The sequence below is a fragment of the Carlito syrichta genome, unplaced genomic scaffold, assembly GCF_000164805.1.
Source record: "Carlito syrichta isolate Samal-C Ts95f unplaced genomic scaffold, Tarsius_syrichta-2.0.1 Scaffold305168, whole genome shotgun sequence".
Taxonomy (NCBI): Eukaryota; Metazoa; Chordata; class Mammalia; order Primates; family Tarsiidae; genus Carlito; species Carlito syrichta.
The window spans coordinates 142447-160433 of NW_007249264.1; the positions used below are offsets into that span (position 1 = coordinate 142447).

Sequence of the window (17987 nt, forward strand, 5' to 3'; positions counted from 1 at the left end):
CCGGGAGCGTGCCACTGCACTCCAGTCTGGGTAACAGAGTGAGACTCCAACTCAAAAAAATAGAAGCATGCTGTCATAATGTAGATTTTTCACATAATTCACATTCCATTGATGGTAATGCCAAATTAGACTAGATAGTTCCTTATTATTTCCAATTTGGAAAAGTTTTACTCTGTTGAAACAATAGCAATAGGGATTGCCGACAAAATTCTTAAAGTCATACTTGTACTCAAATGAACCATAAATTAGACTATCAGGTTCAAACATTTTAATGGAGTCACCTAAGTTAAATAATTTTTATAATATAAAATAGTAGAACAACATGTCTAAGTGGACTCAGAAACATAAAACCAAACACCACATGTTCTCACTTACATGCGGGAGCTAGATGACCACAAAGATGGAAATAACAGACAACTGAGGACACCAATAAGAGAAGAGGAATAGAGAGGGGCTAGGGTTCAGAAACTATTGGGTACAATGTTAACTATCTGAGGAATGGGTCAACTGAAGCCCAATCTCCACCAGTATGCAATATATCTATTTAGTAAACATTATAAAAATTATATTAAATATACACACATATTACAGAATATTTTAATTTTATTATAAAAATCACTAGGCCGGGCTCAGTGGCTCAGCCTGTAATCCCGCGCTTTGGGAGGCCAAGGTGAGTGGATTACCTGAGCCCGCGGGTTCGAGACCCGCCTGGGCAGCGAGACCTCATCTCTACAATAAATCAAAAAATAAATCAAAAAATCAGCCGGGCATTGGTAGCGCATGCCTGTAATTCCGGCTACTTGGAAGGCTGAGGCGGAAGGATCTCCGGAGCCCAGCAGGTCGAGGCTGTGGTGGCCGGGAGCGGCCACTGCACTCCAGTCTGGGTGACAGAGTGAGACTCCAACTCAAAAAAACAAAAAAGAAAATCACTATCACTTGTATTGCAATACTTACTCTCTTAAAGCAATATCCAGACATATTTCTTTCTTAAATTTTATTTCTTTGACTCCAACTCAAAAAAAAGAATGTGTTTTCTTCTGAATCTCCAATGCCTAGGAAAATGAGCTCAATAAATATTTACCGAATAAATGAATGAAAGCCTGCATGCTAGCACTACTACCAGGAGTGGAGTAAAAATAGCTTTTAATTATATTTCTATATTATGTAAAACAGGATCATGTTGAGGACCCCATTATTGTCACGGTGCTTAAATTTGCCGCAAACATGTCTTCTGGCCATAGCTAATCCTAAACCAGGAGGCTTAAAACTTTAACTAAAATCAAACTTTTGAGCAGCTTGATTTATTTGTTAATTATGATCAAAAAGAATATTATGGCCTCTTACAAAAGCTAAATCCTTTGACAGACATCCTCCTATCTAAATATAAATATTCCTATTGGTTCATTCTTATATTTGAAGCGCATTTAGCAGCTAGCTTACCCTACTAGGTTCATTAGAAGGAACTTTCCTGAAATCTGGAGAGGTCACACTGAGGTTCTACTATAGTCAAGAAGATCAGTAACCCTTTAAATATTGTAAATCCAAAATTGTATCTCTTCCATGCTTTGTGCTACAGGATCTTAAAATCCCAATGGAGAATTTGTTCAAGGTCGGGCCAAGGTCAAAGCTCCTTCCTAAAGTTATCTTGCTAACTCTGAGAGATCTAGGAGGACCTTCATTAGAGCAAGAATTCAAGTTAGGTTCCAAATTTCATTGCAGAGTATCCATCACCTGGTACAGAAGAATCATTAACCAATGTTTGAATCAAAAACATAGCTGACTGGCACCTCTTGAATCACTTGCCAGAGTTCAACCACAGTTTCACTATGATCCAGTATTTACCAACAGCTTGCTTGTATAAGGCAACTAGAATATAGGCACATGGTGTAAGGAAGGATTTTAACTATCATTCTCTAGGTTCACTCTGCTATGCCTTGTGTTCAATTACATCCTCAGAAAGCAAGTTATCTTTCTCTCCCTACAAAAATAAATACTTATTAAGAGTTAGTATTGTTCTCTTGCTTCTAGTAAAGCAGTAACATGAGGAGGCAGGCACTCCAGTAAAGTATATAAGAACACAGGCTTCAGCATCAGACAGTCTCAGTATTAATCCAAGCTTTGTCATTTAAGCACTGTGTGTCCTTGGGTTTGTTATTTAACCTCTCTAAGTCACAGTATCCCAAAAGAATACTTATACCCTAGGTTATTGCGAGAATCAAATGAGGTAACTCATGTAATATGCTAGGAACAGTACTTGAGCATTTAAAAAATGTAAGCTGTAATTATTATAAGAAATTACCTATTTGAATATTTTTATAGTCTTTTCAAAATCTCATCTGAAAGCATCACTCCTTACATAGCATAAAAGAATTTCTTCTTAAGTTAGTGCAATTACCAGACTGCCTCTTCAAACACACTTGAAATTTTCCTTAATCAAGTAGGGAGAAGCATATGACCAATCATGGTTTCTTTCCAGAAGGAAACTCAGGTCATTTGCCATCATAAACTCTTCCAGATAACTGTTTTTTGCTTTTTTCCCTGTAGCTGGCTTTTCTTTTTTTTTTTTTTTGAGTTGGAGTCTCACTCTGTCACCCAGACTGAAGTGCAGTGGCCGCTCCCGGCCACTGCAGCCTCAACCTGCTGGGCTCCGACAATCCTTCCACCTCAGCCTTCCAAGTAGCTAGAACTACAGGCGTGCACTACCATACCTGGCTAATTTTATTTATTGTAGAGATGAGGTCTCACTAAGTTGACCAGGCAGGTCTCGAACCCGCGGGCTCACTCAATCCACTCACCTCAGCCTCCCAAAGTGCTGGGATCACAGGCTGAGTCACCGAGCCCGGCTTGGATTTTCTTTTTAATTATTCACATTTATATCTAACTTTGTAGCTTGAGGCTCTGCCATTTCCTGAGTAATACTTAAAAGGTTATTTAACATCTAAAGCTCCACTTTCTCCATCTGTCAAATGAGAATTGTTGTGGACACCAATAATACTATCATCCCAGCATCCCTTTTTGGTAACCAATCCTCTACTCCATCATTACTCCTTTGGTGTCATCAAAGAGGCCCAACCCCCTAAGTACTTTTAGAATAGCCTAGAAGCAATCATCTAATTTAAGTTGGACCAGGAAGACACTTCCCAGGAATTATGGATTTAGGACTGAGAAGATCTGGTTAATTTCCTTCTAGTAGGTAAAATTATAAAATATAAATTTCAGTAGTTGCTAATGGCTATGCTTACCACTTATGGAAAAAGAAAGTTCACAGTGAAATAAAAGAATTATGCTAAGAATCAAGAAAGAGAAGGAGAAAGAGTCCTATTCTAATGGTTCCTAGGTTCTCATTCTTCCCATAGCTTGGCTGTTCAAATAGGCATTCCAGTATCCTTGTAATACATTCTCCTCTATGTTGTGCACACGTAATTTGAGTTTGATTTCCATCACTTGAAGATAAAGTAGTTGTAATACATAGAAAATAACCCTTACACTGAACAGTTGCTATAAAAGAAGTAAAAGAGATCAAATAATTAAATGCCTAGCACATTACCTGGCCTATAGTACTTGCTCAAAAAATGGCACCTATTAATATTATTTATATGTACATGTGGATATAAATCCTAAGACAATTAATTAATAAACAAAATTTTAACAGCTTAAGATCTTCTTTCTTCTTGCAAATTTAAAATCACTGAAAGAATTCTTTGGTTTTGGATCTTGAGAGAAATGTAAGATAAGTGAATGCTATGAACTGATTTCACTATTAGTAAATAGAAATCTAATGGAGAGATTCTTGTAAATAATTTTAAATAATAATAAAATCCCAGACCCAGTGATCTACAATTTCTTTCCTAACTCACCTGTTTAGAGTAAAAATTTAAAGGAAGTGTGGGAAAAAAATGCAGATTTACATTCATAACCCACACAAACAGGAACACGTTTGATATATTCATTTAAGAATGCAGTATAGGAATTCAAGAAAGGAAAAATGGAATCAACATATACCTGTAGAGATACTACACTGACATTGTCAAAATGAATGTGTCCATTAGGCTCTGTGACAGCAGGGTTTGCATAGCATGTCACACCATTGATGGCAGGTAATGTTTTAGGTTGATGAGCTTTTTCTTGCGGACCAAATTCATCATTTCCAAAGTGGGTGTGATCATTCTACATGGGGAAAAAAGGTGAAGAGATTATAAGAAGAAAAAAGATGGCTCATGCAGACAAGAAAAAAAGGTTTACTGCTTTTTATTTATAAGAGAAAATTTTTGTTTATTCTATATGTAGTGACATTTTTTTAATGTATACATTTTCTCTCTCTTTAAATGTATTTTAATTTATTAGATTCTGTTGTTCTGTTTAGAAACATTAGGACACACATACTTTCTTATTTTGATGAATATAAATGGAATACCAATTATTCACATCTGTTATTCAACATTACATTGTTGGTACTTGCTCCAAATTTTTCAACATGCAGTAAGTATTTATCTTGTCAAAATACTGACTCTTTTTGTCCTCCTCACATTCACAAGTCTAATAGCTGGACTGTTCACATAATTCTAAGAATAAAATTCTTGCCTTATTTGTCTATATAAAGTAACTTTAGGGAGTAAAATATCAAACATTTTAAATAAAGTCCATTTACCTGACCATATGTCTTTAACAGCATCTTAAGCATTCTTTCAAAAAAGAAAAGTAGGTAAAATCCACCAAACACAGCAACTGCCTTCTCCACATAGTTGTCAATTTTTGGATTAAATCCAAATGCCTAAAGGAGAAAAATAAAGGCAAGTCAGGTAAAACAAAGTAATTTACTTGATTTATGGAAAATAATGTTATAATTCCTCAGTATACAATTTTCGCCAATGTTCCAAGTCCATCTTCACATCCAAGTGATACTGGAAACTCACCTGCCAAAAACCACAAAACAAAAGCTCTGAACTTTGAATAATCAAAGTGTATGAGAAGGCATAGAAATCTTATACTCAAAAGCCCCATTAAATAAAGTCACCTGAGAATCTTACAGTTTCCTAGCTGTAACACCTATAGCAACGCTTTCCTTGAAGGAGTGAACTTTTAGCAGTAAAGAAGAAACACTGCTTCTCATTTTTAGAAGATAATACTAGGTATAGATAATGAAGATACTATGTTGTTTACCTACTTTCTCCAAAAGTAGTGTAGTTTGCCCATGATATCCAGAGTCAAACTTCTACAGCAAAAATGGCAGGTCACTTGGGTTTTTTCCCAAGAAATATTCTTTTTTACCTATAATTTCTTTTCTTTTCTTTTTCTTTTTTTTGAGTCTCACTCTGTCGCCCAGACTGGAGTGTAGTGGCCGCTCCTGGCCACTGCAACCTCGACCTGCTGGGCTCCGGTGATCCTTCCGCCTCAGCCTTCCAAGCAGCTGGAACTACAGGAGCACACTACCACACCCGGCTAATTTTTGATTTATTGTAGAGATGAGGTCTCACCAAGTTGCCAAGGCAGGTCTCGAACCCGCGGGCTCAGGCAATCCACTCACCTCAGCCTCCCAAGGTGCGGAATTATAGGCTGAGCCACCGAGCCCAGCTTTTACCTATAGTTTCAATGAGTCCTAAAAAGAACTCAATCAAGGACTAGACCCAAGAATAAAAATGAAAAAAAAAATATTTAAGCTTCTCACCAATCACACCACAAGTACGCACACACACACACATACACACACACACACACACACACACACACACCAGTAAGAATGAAATAATCCTGTTTAAAGGACAAAAGGCAAAAGTTAGAGTTTGAAGTTACAAAGAGTCAAGATGTTCCCAATAGATAAGAAACATAAACTTAAATAAAATAGGAGGAGCAAGTAATTTGTAAAAAGTCACAATTTTACACCATTACACACATTATAAATCTCCCCCCTGGGGCAAATTAGAGGATGTCTGGCTTCTTGCCCTATGTCTACCTCTGGGAAGATCTCAGGGCAACATCTTCATTGGAGTGACTTCTCTGTGCCCATTATACAGTACAAAATGCCATTAAAATATCTGCTGCATTTGTGTAATACAGAAGTTATAAAAATAAAATGAAATAACAGGCTGGGGGCGGTCGCTCAAGCCTGTAATCCCAGCACTTTGGGAGGCCAAGGCAAATGGATTGCCTGAGCCCATGGGTTCGAGACCCACCCAGGCAACTTGGCGAGACCTCATCTCTACAATAAATCAAAAACTAGCTGGGTGTGGTAGCACGTGCCTGTAGTTCTAGCTACTTGGAAGACTGAAGTGCAAGGGTGGCCAGAGCCCAGCAGGTAGAGGCTGCAGTGGCCGGGAGCATGCCACTGCACTCCAGTCTGGGCAACAGAGTGAGACTCCAACTCAAAAAAAAAAAGAAAGAAAAAAAAATTTTATTTGCCAAATGCAAGCCAGAATAAAGTTTTAAGGCCTTCAGAGAGGTCCCAGAGTTGTCTGAGCACGTCCTGGTGGCTGGCCCATCTAGACTATTAATTTTGTCTCCGACACTGACATCCATTGCACCTTGGGACAGGCCTTTTACAATCGCTGTGATTCAGCTTTCTCTTATCCACAACCCTATAAACCATAAATGTCATAAAATGCTGTGATAATTATGAAGGCTAAAAACATACACAGTGCTAAGACGCTCAAAAGAAACAATTATTCACAGAAACAAATAGCCAACATCCTTACCTCTGGAATAAGCTGGAAAATTGCATTTGAAAAAAGAGTCCCAATAGCCAGCCCCACAAAATAGGTCAAAATCTTTGGGAAATAAGATTTCTTTATCAATGGAGTCAAAATCAATCCAAGGAGAGATGCCAGATTGATAATTGTCACTGACAGGAATCCGTATCCCCAAACTGTGGGTCAGAAGGAAAAAAGTAAAAAGTAATCAGAGCAAAGGAATCAAACAGAGTCTTACTTTACATTAAGCTTGAAACCTTCTTTAAAAACTTGAAATAGATACCTTCTTTAAAACAACAAAATCTTCTCAATGAAAATGATACAGAAAACTGTAGTTGCCAGTAAAGATAAGGAAAGTAGATGAAATAGCACAGTCACCATTCACAGTAATACTGCCTATGTTTTAATCAGTCCTCAATCATCATTATGGGATCCAAGATTTTTACAACTTGCAGGGAATTGGGGGAACATCAAGAATACTGACAAACAATCTGAGGCCTACAGGCTCCAAGCCACCTAGTTTCATCTATGGTTCAAGGCCCAATTTAAAACCCAGTTTTTCAGAGGAACACAGAGGTGGTGTAAGTTTCAAGGCAAAGGTATGGGATGATGGGTGGAGGGTAGGGTTGGAGATGCATCAGAGTAGGTTAGCTTCAAGATGACCACATCTGCTGCTACTGAGCTTGTCATAATCATTTGTCTGCAGACTCCTGAGGAGAGCACCTCCTCAGAGAAGGCAGCTGGGGCTTCCTGGGACACAAAGTCAGCCTAGTACAATGAGCACTCAGGAAGTGAGTAGGGGACGAAGAAAGCCACTGTGTTGCACAAATCACCATGCCAGACCCAGACTAAGGAAAAATGTCACTTACTGAGATGCTGGTGACAAAAGGCAACTATGTCTTTTATCTATCTTTTATCTGTTTTTTATCTTTTATCAGACCAAGGGCCTGGCACACAAGAGGTACTCAATAATTGTTGCCTAGAATGAAATGAATACAATCCTAAACTCTACATCTAACAGCATGGCTAACCTATTGCCTTAGGGCCTCAATCTACCCCTCCTAGAGGGGTTGGTTTAAGAGCAAAAATGGGAATGCAAGTGAAACATACCCAGGACGTGAGACACAACCTGGTTCCTGGAATTTTGCCACGAGTGGCTTTATGTGGCCCCACACACTGCACAAAGTACAATGTGAAAGAGGAGAAAGTAGCTCTCCGCATTGCCACTTCCTTAAAATACTCAGAAAATGTTGGGCCACCTTCCTCAGTGGCACTAGAAACAACTTCAGTGAGCATCTGCCATGCACTAGGTACTGCACTAAGTGCTCAACATGTATCAACTCATTTGCTCCTCATAAAATCCTGTGAGAGAAGTACCACCATGGCCTCCTGCTTACAGTTGGGGAAATCAAAGCCTATGGAGTTCTCACACAAATGGAAAGCTGGGTTTTGAACCGGGACAGTCTGGCTCTCAGGCCCCCATTTTTTAGCAGGATGCTTCATTACTCCTGTAGAGACAATCTAATTTTTAAAATGCCCAAAGGACTCAACAACATTGTAAAAATTGTATCCTTCAATAAAACAAGCTTATTCACTATCATTCTTCTTAGATCAAGTGATTTTATCTGTAAATAAACAAACATAGCAAGCACTCATCCAGCCCAAGACATAGACCACCCATATTCCTATAAACATACAAATACACACACATACATCACACAGTAATACAAAGTATCCTGTGCTGAGAACCAAATGAAAAGGACTATAATAAGTGGTACTATGTAACTATGAGTCATCAAAGCACTGACCATAACAGCTTTATTTTCTCAGGACACTTTCCTATCAGTTTCAGACCCTGGCCATGCCCTACCATGTGATCCAATAGTCCACCTCATTCCCTTCTATTACCTTACCAGCCTACTCCCCTCAGAATTTCCACTGAAAGAAAGTTCTCAATCTCACACTTTTTTTCATGTTTTCCCTTAACACAGGGAACATAGGTTTTCCCTTAACACAGTTTTCTATCCCATCACTAGCCTACACTCATTCATTCATTCAATAAATATTTATAATCTTATTGGGGGGACAAGATATATACAGGTTGAAAACTAAAATAAAAAGTCAAAGAATGACTAGCAAATAGAATGAGTAGCAAATAGAGGCTAAGTTACATACACATATTAAACTCATCAACTTCTCCCGAGAATGAATACTCCAATTCATTGTATAATATGTAGGTTCACTAACCTACATAATTAGCAGAAGCATTAGGATCAATTTCAATTTCTCACTCTCCACTAATTAATTCCATAGACAAATGGTGATCAAACCCTACCAGTTCTGCCTCAGGTATCTCCTGTCTCCAGCTTCTCCATCCTAATTGCCAGTGCCTTGAATGTCCTCATAATCTCTCACTCCTTTATCCTATATATGACAGCTTTCTTTTTTTTTTTTTTCTTTTTTTCCGAGTTGGAGTCTCACTCTCTCGCCCAGACTGGAGTTCAGTGGCACGCTCCCGGCCACCACAGCCTCAACCTGCTGGGCTCCAGTGATCCTTCCACCTCAGCCTTTCAAGGAGCTGGAACAACAGGAGCGTGCTACCACGCCCGGCTGGTTTTTGATTTATTGTAGAGACGAGGTCTCGCCAAGTGGCCCAGGTGGGTCTCGAACCCTCAGACTCAGGCAATCCACTCACCTCGGCCTCCCAAAGTGCGGATTACAGGCTGAGCCACTGAGCCCAGCCAATATGACAGCTTTCTATCTGATCTCCCATTCACTAGTTGACCAAGCCTCCATACTAATACCAAATCACAAAAGTGATCATCTCATGCTCCCATTTGATACTTCCCTCCATAAACTGACTAACACACAACCTCTCTGGTGTTGTTTATACCTTCTCATCATGGCCTTTATCAAAGCATGATGTTTTCTCAACACAGCATTACCTTTCTACTTACACTGTCTGGAAACACCTGTCCATCTTCCATGCCTGAGAAATATACGTTTCTCAAGCCAACTCTCTACAAAACTTCCCTGTTCCTCCAGGAAGCTAGCCATTGAGCATCAAGATTTCCCATAGCTTTCTGTTTGAAGCTAATTGGTTCACTTACCATTTCTCGTGTGCTACTGTAATTTTATCACATATATGTGTCTATATCATATACACTGCAAGATTCTCAATGGAAGGGTCTATGTTTTATTTATTCTCAGTACCAAGAAAATTGGCCAGCAGATAGTACATATGAGGGGAACCTCCCAAAAAAACCAGAAATACTTTTTGGAGGGCAGGTACCTTGTAATACAGGCTTTCCCTGATAGGTAAGTGTTTAGGAACCCACTGGCATCAGTGTTCCAGCTAGCATTGTTGTGAGAGGCTGCGTTTGGCTTCAATGTTTTTTTTTTTTGAGATTCTTTCAATACATTTACCCATTTCATGATGGGTGATTTATGAGCGCACCTACCCATACTGTGCTGAGTGTTCAGCAGTTTTTGACCAAAACCAGCATGACTCCTGTGACCCCTATTCACCAGATCTCACCCCAAGTGACTTTTTTGTTTCCCCATGAAAAAAGTCCTCAAAGGGAAATGTTTTGCCCATGTGGAAGAGGTGAAACAAAAATTAGCAGAAGCACTAAAAGGCATCAAAATTGATGACTTCAAAAACTGGCTCTTCCCTTTATTGGCATGGAAAAAGTGACTCAATAGGTATACTGCATCAAACGGAGAGTACTTTGAAGTTTAAACATGTAAGAATAAAAACATGATTGTTTATAAATAAACAATGTTCTTTGCTGAATGAATTAATGAACACCCTATTTCAAGTTGCAGCTCAAACTCTGTTAAAACACACACACACACACACACACACACACACACACACACACACACACACACAATCCATTTGCTTATGCAATCTTCCTAAACTTCCTTGCCCTTGTGCACATTTATCGGCACCACTTGGGAGACTGGGAGTCTAAATCATTATGTTCTAGGCACATTACAGAGCTTCTTCTTTTTTTATTGTTAGAACATTATTCAGGAAAAAAAAAATTTCCACTCAACTGGGGCACAAAAGAATAAATTAGTAAGAAAACACTCTTTCGACTTCTCCATATACCCATGGAACTTCTTCTAAGGATGTGTTTCAGAGAGGGTCCTATCTCCTTCTACATGAACTCTGAAAGATTTTAATAGATTTCCAAGAAATATGAGTGATAAGAGTTAAATTTATTGAATGTACATTGTGTGTTAAGACTGTTCTAACAATTTCAGCTATTTTAACTCATTTAATTTTCACAATAACTGTGTGAGCTAGGTGTTATTATTATGCCCATCTTATAGATCAGAAAATATGATTCTATTTGGATCACCATTTTGCCGATCTGCAAACAGCACAGACTGGCCCCACTCAGATCAGAAGCTTTTACCAGTTAATGGTGGTTAACAGTGCAAACTCTGGAGTCAGAGGACTGGTGTTCAAATTTTGGCTCTTCCCTTTATTGACATCATAGGCATCACTAAGCTTCAGTTTTCTCATATTTAAAATGCAGATAGAAATAGCTTCTATTTCAAACCTTTTTTTACAAGAATAAAATAAAACCAATTAATGCTGTTTCTAAAATATGACAAGTCCCTTATAAATGATGTTTATTGTTATAATATTTCAGAAAAATGAGTAAGTAGATCATCACATATATTTTAGTTCATTTAATTCATTATTATACAATGAAAAGAGTAACAAACTAGAAATCAAGAACTGTCACCTCACCTCAGGAATGGTACCTACAGGAGGCCACTTAACCTCTCTGGAGCTTAGATTTATGTCTGGTTGTGTCATGGAGATGGACAACGTGATCTTCATGGATGCTTCAAGTAATGTTCTATTATTTTATCTGTTATTTGCATTAAATACTGCTCTGTGCCCTCATCAAAAAAAAAAAAAAAAATGAAGCAATTTCAGACCATTAACTTATTGCTAAAATGTAGTAAATTTCTCTCCTAGAAAATTTAATTTACCATCAGTTTATTGCACTCATTAATGACTTTACATAGCATGTTTTTGAAGACACCTTCAAAAATAAAATGTGAGGTTTCTGAAAAATAAGATTATTAATTAATTTCTCTCCTAGAGAATTTAATTTGCCATCAGCTTACTGTCCTCATTCATATAATTTTATAAAGCATATTTTTAAGGCAATTTCAAAATAAAATGTGAGGTCTCTGAGAAATTAGTATATTTTATCTGCACACTGAAATGTCAACATATATTCATAAAATTCTTATATCATGACCTCTTTGGACTGCTTTTATTTGGTCTTCCACAAATGAGCTAAGACTTGAAACTGTATTAAGTGGACAGATACATCAAGAATCTGGTGCATTTAATTATTTTAAAATCATTTCTTAGTGAGAAAATAATAGGATCACATAGGGACCAGGGAATGGGGTGAACCTATAAACACATGTTCAAGAACAAAGTGGTCGGGCTCAGTGGCTCAGCCTGTAATCCCAGCACTTTGGGAGTCCGAGGCAAGTGGATTGCCTGAACCCGCGGGTTCAAGACTCACCCGGGCAACTTGGCGAAACCGATCTCTACAATAAATCAAAAATTAGCTAGGCGTGGTAGCGCGCGCCTATAGTTCCAGCTACTTGAAAGGCTGAGGCGGAAGGATCGCCGGAGCCCAGCAGGTCAAGGCTGCTATGGCTAGGAGCATGCCACTGCACTCCAGTCTGGGTGAAGGAGTGAGACTCCAACTCAGAAAAAAAAAAGGCAATGCATAATCAAATCAAATTAGATTCATAATAAATCTAATAGTTTTTCCTAATTGCCTAGAAAAGTTTCCCTATCTTTCCCCACCCTATCGCATCTCACTCCAGTCCCATTTCAATTCCTAAGATGATATGCACCCTAAGAAACATTTCTCTTTTTGGAGAGGTCCTTTGTCCAAATATTTGTTGTCTTTCTGATTTTGTAACTTAGAATTGTTGACTTTTCCATTTTATGCCTTTTAGTATTGTCCCTAGAATTCTGTCTCTCACTTCCTCCTTCTGACTTCTCAGTTCGTACCTCCTGGTTCTGGAAATACAGTAACCGAGGCAACTGGGGGATTTAAAGTACTTTTGAATATTAGTAATTAACTTGCACAGAGTAGAGAATTTGCTTTTTCTAAAGCCTCACTCCCTGTACTTAGAATTATATACATATTAGATATATATTATTTATTTAACAGACTCATCTAGCAGGCCAATATAACACTTAACTATGTGTCAGATAATTTTCTAAGTACTTTATGAACATTAAGTAATTTAATCTGTATAGCAACTCTATGAGAAAGGTACTATTTTAGATGAGGAAACTGAGGCTGAAGAAGGTTAAAGTCATGTGCCCAACATAGCTAGAAAATCATAGAGCCGGGATTTGAGCCTAGGTGGGCTGACTTCAGAGTCTAATTTCACTGTGCTCTACGATTAGTAAATGTTGGTACACTTAAGCATTTGCTGACTTTACTTTTGAATGTAAAGTGCAAGCTGTATTAAAGAGAAAAAGGGTTGTAGAAATAAAATATGCTCCAGCAAAAATATTTGCTTGAACAACTAGCAGTTTTTCAAAATTACTACTATTTCAAAAATGAAATTATTGTTATTCACAAAATTGCTAATTATATTGACAAATTGTGCTTGGTGACTTCTATGCTTGGTATATATTAATATAGAATATAAATGAGAACATGAGCTCTTGAAGCCGAGACAACCTGGGTTGAAGCTGACTCTACCACATACAAGTTGTGCAACTTTGAGCAAATGATTTTTATTCTTCAGTTTTCTTGGTGGTAAAATGGGAATATTAATGTCTATGTCATATAGTTGCATGAAGATTCAATGAGTTAATAGATGTAAAGTACTTGAAACAGTGCCTGTCACATAGTAAGTACCACAAAAGAATTGGTTGTTAATTTTTTCATTGTTATTGTTATTTTCTTGCTATTAGTATAGAGATTGAAGTGTACATACACAAAGGAATCCAAAAGTAAGTGAAATGGGTGCTTTCTTTGTTGAGTTTCCCTTTTGGTCTCTATCTTTATCTATTCTCACGTTAGATGAGCTCACTCAGACCAACGTCTTTAAATATCATCTCTGGACTGGCAAATCTTCTGGCTCAATCTCTCCTCTGAATACAATCTCTTCTCCAGTTGTCTGTGTGCCACTACATGCTGTCCATCCCCACTTGGGGTCTATGTCAATGTCTCAAAGTGATCGTGTCAAAAATTATGCTCTTCATCCTCACCACTCCCTTCCTCCACAATAAAATGTCTCCTTTCAGTCTTCTACATACCTGGAAATGATACAACTATCTCTCCAATTTCTCTGACTCATACCTTGACTCATCTTTTTCTCTCCCACATCCAATCCAGAGGCAACCCACTTTAGCGTGATCTCTAAAACCCATCCTGAATCTGACCAATTCATCTCACTTCTACTTCCCCCACCTTAGTCCAAGTCCCCATCATCTTAAGAATCAGCCCCATGCAAATAGTTTTCTGACCAATCACCTTGTTTCTGACCTTACCCCATTACAATCTATTCTTCAAACTGCAGGTGGATAATCTCTTACAGATTTGAATGAAGTCAGGGCACTCCCCTGTTTAGAACACTATAGTGGCATCATACTACACTCAGAATAAAACCCAATCAATTTACTAGTCACCACAAAACCTCCCCGCTAGCCTCCATCTCTCTTTGGGATGCAATCTTCTTTTACCCTCTTCTGCTCACTGGACTCCACACACATAGGCTTTCTTGTTGCTCCTTTTGTGCCAAGCTATGCTGACTACTTTGACCACAAATGTTCTTCTGCAACAGAAGACCTTGCCATGGCCTGGACTCTGCCCAGATTCAACCTTATCAGAGAGGGATCCCTTGACCTATCTAAACTCACACTCACCTACCATCACCTTCTATCCTTTGCCTACTTTATTTTCCTCATAGCATGTTTCATTCTGAAATTATATTATTTATTTGCCTGTTTATTTGTATCTTTCTTTTCTACTAATAAGGCAGGGAATTTTTCTTCTCGTTTTGTTTGTTTGTTTGTTTTTGAGTTGAAGTATCACTCTGTCACCCAGACTAGAGTGCAGGGCACGCTCCCGACCACCACAGCCTCGACCTACTGGGCTCCGGGGATCCTTCCGCCTCGGCCTTCTGAGTTGCCAGAATTGCAGGCGTGTGCTACCACACTTGGCTAATTTTTGATTTATTATAGAGACGAGGTTTCGCCAAGTTGCCCAGGTGGGTCTTGAACCTGCAGGCTCAGGCAATCCACTCGCCTCAGCATCCCAAAGTGCTGGGATTACAGGCTGAGCCACCAAGCCCAACCTCTTGTTTTAAAATAATATGATAAGCAAAAGATAATGGAAATTTACTGATTAATTATAAGCCAACTAGTTAATGAGCAATCCAATATGCACAGTATAAAATATATAGTTTAAAATCAAGAACTGAATTTTATAGAGTTTTTAAGTGTACTAAATATAATTTTGACTCTACAAAGAACATAACTTATGAAGCTTAAATGAGTTATAATTCTTCTTATTCTAAATGCTTTCAGAATACAAGTATTTTACTTCTAGAACCAAAAGGGTCTATGTAGATTAATTAAAAGCAATAAATCAGAAAAAGAGGAATACTAACACCATTTCATAATGGTTCACAGATTTTTCAAATAGATGAGATAAAACACTTAATTTACCTTCTGAAAGACTTGGTTTCGTTTTGTGCTTGGGCCAGTCGTCACAAGGGTGAAAGTTCAATTGCTGTAAGACAGCGGGACAGATGACAGAGAAGTTGGAGCTGGTTATATGGGTAACATTTGAAAAGCCATGAAGGGAAAAGATCTCTTCAGCAGATAAACACTGAAATAGAATCAACAAAGAAAACACATAGGGGTTATTACACTAAAAGCACAAAAAGGAAGATCCTGTAAAGAGACACAGACTATTTCATCAGATTTACAGCACTCTTTATACTAAAAGTCCACTACAGAAATAGATGAATCCTCAAAACTGTAAAACAGTCCACACCCCTGTAAACCTGAAAACAAGAAAAAGCAAAAAGCCCTCTTAATCAACAGCCTACCTACAGCAGATAAAGAGATAAAAATTTACTTGGGTGTGTCCAAGGACTTAAAAATATAAAAGCACACTAATAGCATTCAAACAAAGGGTTTTAAGATGATTTTATACCCTCAGTCTCTGCTGTCAGTTTACTTTTGTTTAGTTTAAATGAATATTTTGTGTGGGATATTGGAATGGCTCTCTATAACATTTCCTATAGACTGGCTTCTTGTAGTTTCATATTAGGAAATCCATCGCTCCTCTACACTGTAATAATTCCAGTATGTGTTATTTCAAAGTAAATCTTCAACAGAAAGTATTAATTCTCAATGATGGTGGGTAGACTTTCTATACTATATAAAGTTTTGAAAATAGTGCTGGGTTGTTTAGAAATTCATCAACTATTAATGAGGAACAGAATCTGCATTAAACTAAATATCTCTGTGAAAATAACTTTTTCAAGGCATCATCTTATTCTTGGGCACATTTTAACTATAAACTATTTTCCATATACAGAACTTGCATTATTAAGAAGACTATGAAACAAATGTTAATAAATGTGGTAAGAGTTACAGAGTGAGCCAGGCTCAGTGGCTCAGCCTGTAATCCCAGCATTTTGGGTAGCTGAGGCAAGTGAATTGCCTAGCCCGTGGGTTTGAGACCCACCTGGGCAACTTGGTGAGAACTTGTCTCTACAATAAATCAAAAATTAGCTGGGCGTGGTAGCGTGCACCTGTAGTTCAGTCTACTTGGAAGGTTGAGGTGGAAGGATCGCTGGAGCCCAGCAAGTTGAGGCTGCGGTGGCCAGGAGTATGCCACTGCACTCCAGCCTGGGCAACAAAGTGAGACTCCAACTCAAAAAAAAAAAAAAAAAAAAATTGCAGAGTGAAAAATATTGATTCATTTAAATGGAAGCGTCTATCTTTAATAAATACAATTTAGAAAAGATTTTATTTTATAGATGTGAGGTACAAGTCAGTATTAGCTACACAAGTAGGCTGGGTGCAGGTGAAGTTAGAGTCTCCAGCTGGTCCTCACTTCCCCTGGTTTAGGACCAGGTACTCTTTGTGTTGTTATGTGCCTACCCCTCCCCTTCCCTGGCAGTGTCCATTGACTGCCGATCCCTTCCTTGTGCTAATGTTAATCACAGGTCCCACTTATGAATGAGAACATGTGGTATTCAGTTCTTTGTTTCTGTGAAAGATCACTATGTATGATGGTCTCCAGCTCCATCCAACTTGCTGCAAAATTCATGATTTTGTTCTTTATGGCTTTGTAATACTCCATCATGTATATGTATCACATTTTTTAAATACAGTCCACTTTTGATGGGCAGTAGGGTTGGTTCCATGTTTTTGCTATTATGAATAGTGCAACTATAAATATGTGTGTGCAGGTGTCTTTTTGGTAGAACAATTTATGTTCCTCTGGGTATATGAGGTTGAGCATTTTTAGAAAAGTTCTTTGCATGCTTCAGCCAATACCCAGACTCCACTAAGATCTTAGCTGTGGGCTAATTGTGTCCCCCAAAATTCATATGCTGAAGCTCTAGTTCCCAACATGATGGTATTTTGAGATGAGGTCATAGGAGAAAATTAAGGTTAGATGAGTTCATGAAGACAGGGCTCTTGTCCAATGGGATCAGTGCCCTTATAAGAAGAGACAGCAAAGAATTTGCTCACTGGTGTGCTCTCTCTCTCTCTCTCTCTCTGCCATATGTCATATGACACAGTGAGAAGACGTTATCTGCAACCCAAGGAGAGAGCTTTCACCAGACAGCAACCCTTCTGGCACCTTGGTCTTGGATTTCCAGACTTCAAAACTGTGAGAAAACAAATATCTGCTGCTTAACCCACCTAGGCTATAGTATTTGGTTATGGCAGCCTGAGCTGACTAATACAGTGCGAATGGTCGGAAGAATTCAAAAGTTAATGTTAACTGTTTGACCACAAGGTGCTGTAATTCCCGACACAAGAGAAACAATGAAATTTAAATGTCAGATTTTGATACAAGGAGATCACTACTGTTGGTAAAGGAAAAATGAAAACATAAATTACAACAAGATCTATGCAGTTGTCAAAGTTAAGACTATAATTACAGTTGGGCTCTGTGGCTCAGCCTGTAATCCCGCGCCTTGGGAGGCTGAGGTGAGTGGATTGCCTGAGCCTGCGGGTTCGAGACCTGCCTGGGCAGT

General features: G+C 38.3%; 1 protein-coding gene across 1 annotated transcript in view; it reads right to left on the reverse strand.

The window, feature by feature from the left end:
• The window catches only part of SLC39A8 (solute carrier family 39 member 8), a gene marked incomplete at its 5' end in the record, with an annotated part of 76099 nt that overhangs the window by 34962 nt on the left and 23150 nt on the right, over nt 1-17987 (reverse strand). The window contains 4 exons of the mRNA XM_008061255.2: nt 4003-4167; nt 4649-4771; nt 6690-6859; nt 15430-15592. Of these exons, the coding sequence (XP_008059446.2) occupies nt 4003-4167; nt 4649-4771; nt 6690-6859; nt 15430-15592 (621 nt within the window). The remainder of the gene's footprint in view (nt 1-4002; nt 4168-4648; nt 4772-6689; nt 6860-15429; nt 15593-17987) is intronic.